General features: G+C 36.2%; 1 protein-coding gene across 1 annotated transcript; it reads right to left on the reverse strand.

Annotated features, from left to right (window-relative positions):
* Positions 1-984: 984 nt before the first annotated feature.
* Positions 985-2,080, reverse strand: LOC122059417 (endochitinase EP3-like). Its single transcript, XM_042622189.1, has 2 exons — positions 1,711-2,080; positions 985-1,605 (listed from the first exon to the last, which is right to left on the reverse strand). The coding sequence occupies exons 1-2, from the start codon at positions 2,042-2,044 to the stop codon at positions 1,193-1,195; spliced, it is 747 nt and encodes a 248-aa protein (XP_042478123.1). The 5' UTR covers positions 2,045-2,080; the 3' UTR covers positions 985-1,192.
* Between the last annotated feature and the right edge of the window lie 1,265 nt (positions 2,081-3,345).

Consider the following 3,345-nt stretch of genomic DNA (forward strand, 5'->3'; position numbering starts at 1 on the left):
CCTCTATTTTAATATAAAAATAATTTCTTAATAAATGTCTTTTTTTTTTTTTTTTTGCTAGAGGTCAGAAAAATGCAAAATGGAAAAAAAAATTAAAAAAATTAAAGAATAGAAGGTTAACATCCAGGCATACCTAGTCAAAAGAATATAACTTAATTACTTTATTCCTCTACCTTTGGCATTGCCGCAGAGTAGTGTAGTAATCCCAATTACCCAATGATTCTATATTTTGGACACTGTAAAAAATCCGAATTTAAATTGTTATCAATAGATACTGAGGTGGAATCCCGTGCTTTTTATCTGTCTAACTTTGCAAGCAAATCAGTCACACAATTGGCCTTGCGAAAGCCATGAAAAATATACTATTGAACTGATAAAAGATAAGCCGTCAAGTGCTGACACTGTTGAAGATAACTCCAAGGAATATTTTGACAAAAGATACACTCCACCATTGCCTTCAAGTTAAACTCTATCCAAAGTCGTTGGATTCCTTTTACTAGAGTTGCGTTGATGCTTTTGATCACCACAGTGAATTCAGCCATGAAATTCAATGAAACTCTAAGATATTAAGAGAAAAAATTAATAAGCTCATCATATGACGATCTTATGACTCCACCCGTTTCAACCCTCCCTGAGTTACCCAGTGAACAACCACTATATTTAGTTTCGTCCACATATAGAGTAGTTTCACCCAAAATCCTTCCACTATTCATTGTTGGTGGTGACCTAACCCTTTAATTCCTAAACCTCTTGATACAATATAATAAGAACGTTTGCATTATTCTTTGCCCCTAAGAACCAATCTGTTTTTGGTAAAATATAAGGACCATTCCACCAATATAGGATCTGGACATACAATTTGCCCATTATGTGCAATCCAATGTCATTTTTTAAAACCATGACGTGAGTACACGAACAGACATCCAAGGGAGGGGAGGGGAGGTCATTTCACTGCCACGAAGGAAGGAGAGAGTGAGAGAAATATTTTATTCAATGCAATAGCCTTTATTATATTAAAATTAATACAAGTAATCTTGTCACGGTGGATTTAACTTACACTTTAGTCTTTATTGTTTTACTTCTTCTCTTCAGGAAATTAAACTAGTACATAATTGATTTGACTTAACACTTTAGTCTTTATTATTTTCCCTCTCCTATCAGGAAATTAAACTAGTACAAAAGATGTACTATCTTAACAAGTGAGGTTGTTACCAGGTGCCACGCCAAATTGGTTACAATAGTCCTTGTAATACTGAACACGAGCTTGCATAGCTGCTGTGCTTTTACCATTGCATTCAACTGCACCGTTGATAGCTTTAATTGTTGCTCCAAACCCTTGACCAGAAGTTATGATTGAGTGGCAATTGTTCATCCAAAACCACAATCCCGTCTTGAACGAAATCACAACATTTTTGGCCACAGTTTCAGGAGAATTTAGCCCATTAAATCCAATACTCTTTCCTGCAGCCCCATAATTATAATTCCATGTTAGTTGGAGTGGTCCACGGCCATAGTACTGCTTGCCAGGGACGCATCGATACTGTGTGTTTGAACTATCGCAATAATTGTGAGAAGCACCATTTATCTCTTCTATGTAACAGAAGTCTGCAAACAAACACATACACACACACACAAAGGCAGAAAATTTCTCATAGAAGAAGCTTGAAATATTAGAAGATTTCTTAATGAAATTATGAAAAATTCACTTACGTCCAGTCTCATGTGTTACATGGGCGAAAAATGCGGCAATCTCTCTTTTTTTGTCATCAGTTGTTCCAGTTGTGCCGAAGTTAGGATACGAATTAGTTGCACTGAGGAATGCAGCACGCGTATAGAAGCTCTTGCCTGCACAACTTGCAGCAGCCTGATTGATTATCCCATTGAAGAATGATTGTGTAACAATATCACCCACCGATGACGATGACGATGACGAAGCTGGTGTTCCACTCGCTTCCGGCATCAACCCAGCTAGAATTCCAGCCAAAGTGATGGTGAGAAGGATTTTCCTAATTATAAGAGCCACGGCCATTTTGGAAGTACCCATGGAGGAAGATTCAGAAAAGGTGAATTTGTGGGAAATGATGAGAAAACTGGTGAGGAAAAGAGAGTATTTATAGTGTATAAGAGGCTATGGGAAGAGCAGCCTAAGGTCCACATCAGTGGGTCGGCTGCAACAAAGTCTAGTATTCGCGTAATTATAGGATAAGACTTTGAATTATCAAGAAAGTAGTCAAGCTATGGCAATCAATGCATTCATAGCATTAGGTATCAGTCCATGCATCTTTATCCTATATTTCATATTTCTATCGAAGTTTGATTTCTCTTGGTACAGAAGAAAAGTTTGAATTTTTAGTTTGCCAACTTGAATTACTGGTAAAGTTTAGCAAAAACAGCGAGCGAGCGAGCGAGAGAGAGAGAGAGAGAGAGAGAGAGAATCAGCCTATATCGCGGGAATCAGATTGAAATACCCTTGATTCATTTAAAAAAACCGATTTTTCTTTTATTACCCTTCCGTGCATCACCGAAATAAAATAAATCCGATATGGATCTGATCCAACTGATTCGATCAAATTCCTTAAATAATGAGATGTGAAGTCAGAATCGGCATTTTATGGGTGGTGGATTTTATTAGTCTAGGATCAATGTCATGTATCGCACATGGCAGAGGATGCTGGCCGAAGCTCCTTAATTTCTTTCTAGAAATAGTTTTTTCATTTTCAGTAATTTATTTGAATAGTCAATAAAACGTTTAGATATAGAGTTTAAGACGGTTGCATACAATTCAAGACATTTTTAAACATTTAATGCGTAACATTTCTTGTATCCAAATCCATCAAGGAAGCATGTAATCTTATAACTCAATTCACATCTAGTGCAGAAAGGACAAAGTAAATATAGGGCCATTGCCCTAGAAAAATCTTACCAAAATAAATTCCCCTGGAAAAGAGATTTCATTAAGGGTCAAGAAATGCCCCGTGGCAAAGTTGGTGGATGATCCACTATATTAGAAAATGGTTAACTGGATCTACTGGCACTGGTATCGATCATGCCTTCAGCTGAGATCAGTCCTTAGCCAAGAGTATACCTTTGACTCCTTAACATCTGATACTCAAATTTCTATAGTCTGATTTGAGAGTGTATCGATATGGCCGTTCCAAATGTAAAAAATGACTGGATAGTTTGACTCTTTTTGGGTGTTCAAAGATAGCCCTTGAACTCTTCTAATCCTTTATATATATACTATATTCCAAAAATAAATAAATAAATAAATATTCTAAAAAAGCAAATTTCCATTTTTATCTCTCTTAATAATTTAGAATAACGAGAAGTGTTTCATGTAAAGAA

This window comes from Macadamia integrifolia, chromosome 13 (genome assembly GCF_013358625.1).
Source record: "Macadamia integrifolia cultivar HAES 741 chromosome 13, SCU_Mint_v3, whole genome shotgun sequence".
NCBI lineage: Eukaryota > Viridiplantae > Streptophyta > Magnoliopsida > Proteales > Proteaceae > Macadamia > Macadamia integrifolia.

Excerpts from the sequence above, each read along its gene's own strand:
- LOC122059417 (XM_042622189.1), bottom strand. The coding sequence starts at position 2,044 with ATGGGTACTTCCAAAATGGCCGTGGCTCTTATAATTAGGAAAATCCTT. Across the intron at positions 1,606-1,710 it reads TGTAACACATGAGACTGGAC|ACTTCTGTTACATAGAAGAG; the intron begins GTAAGTGAATTT and ends GTTTGTTTGCAG.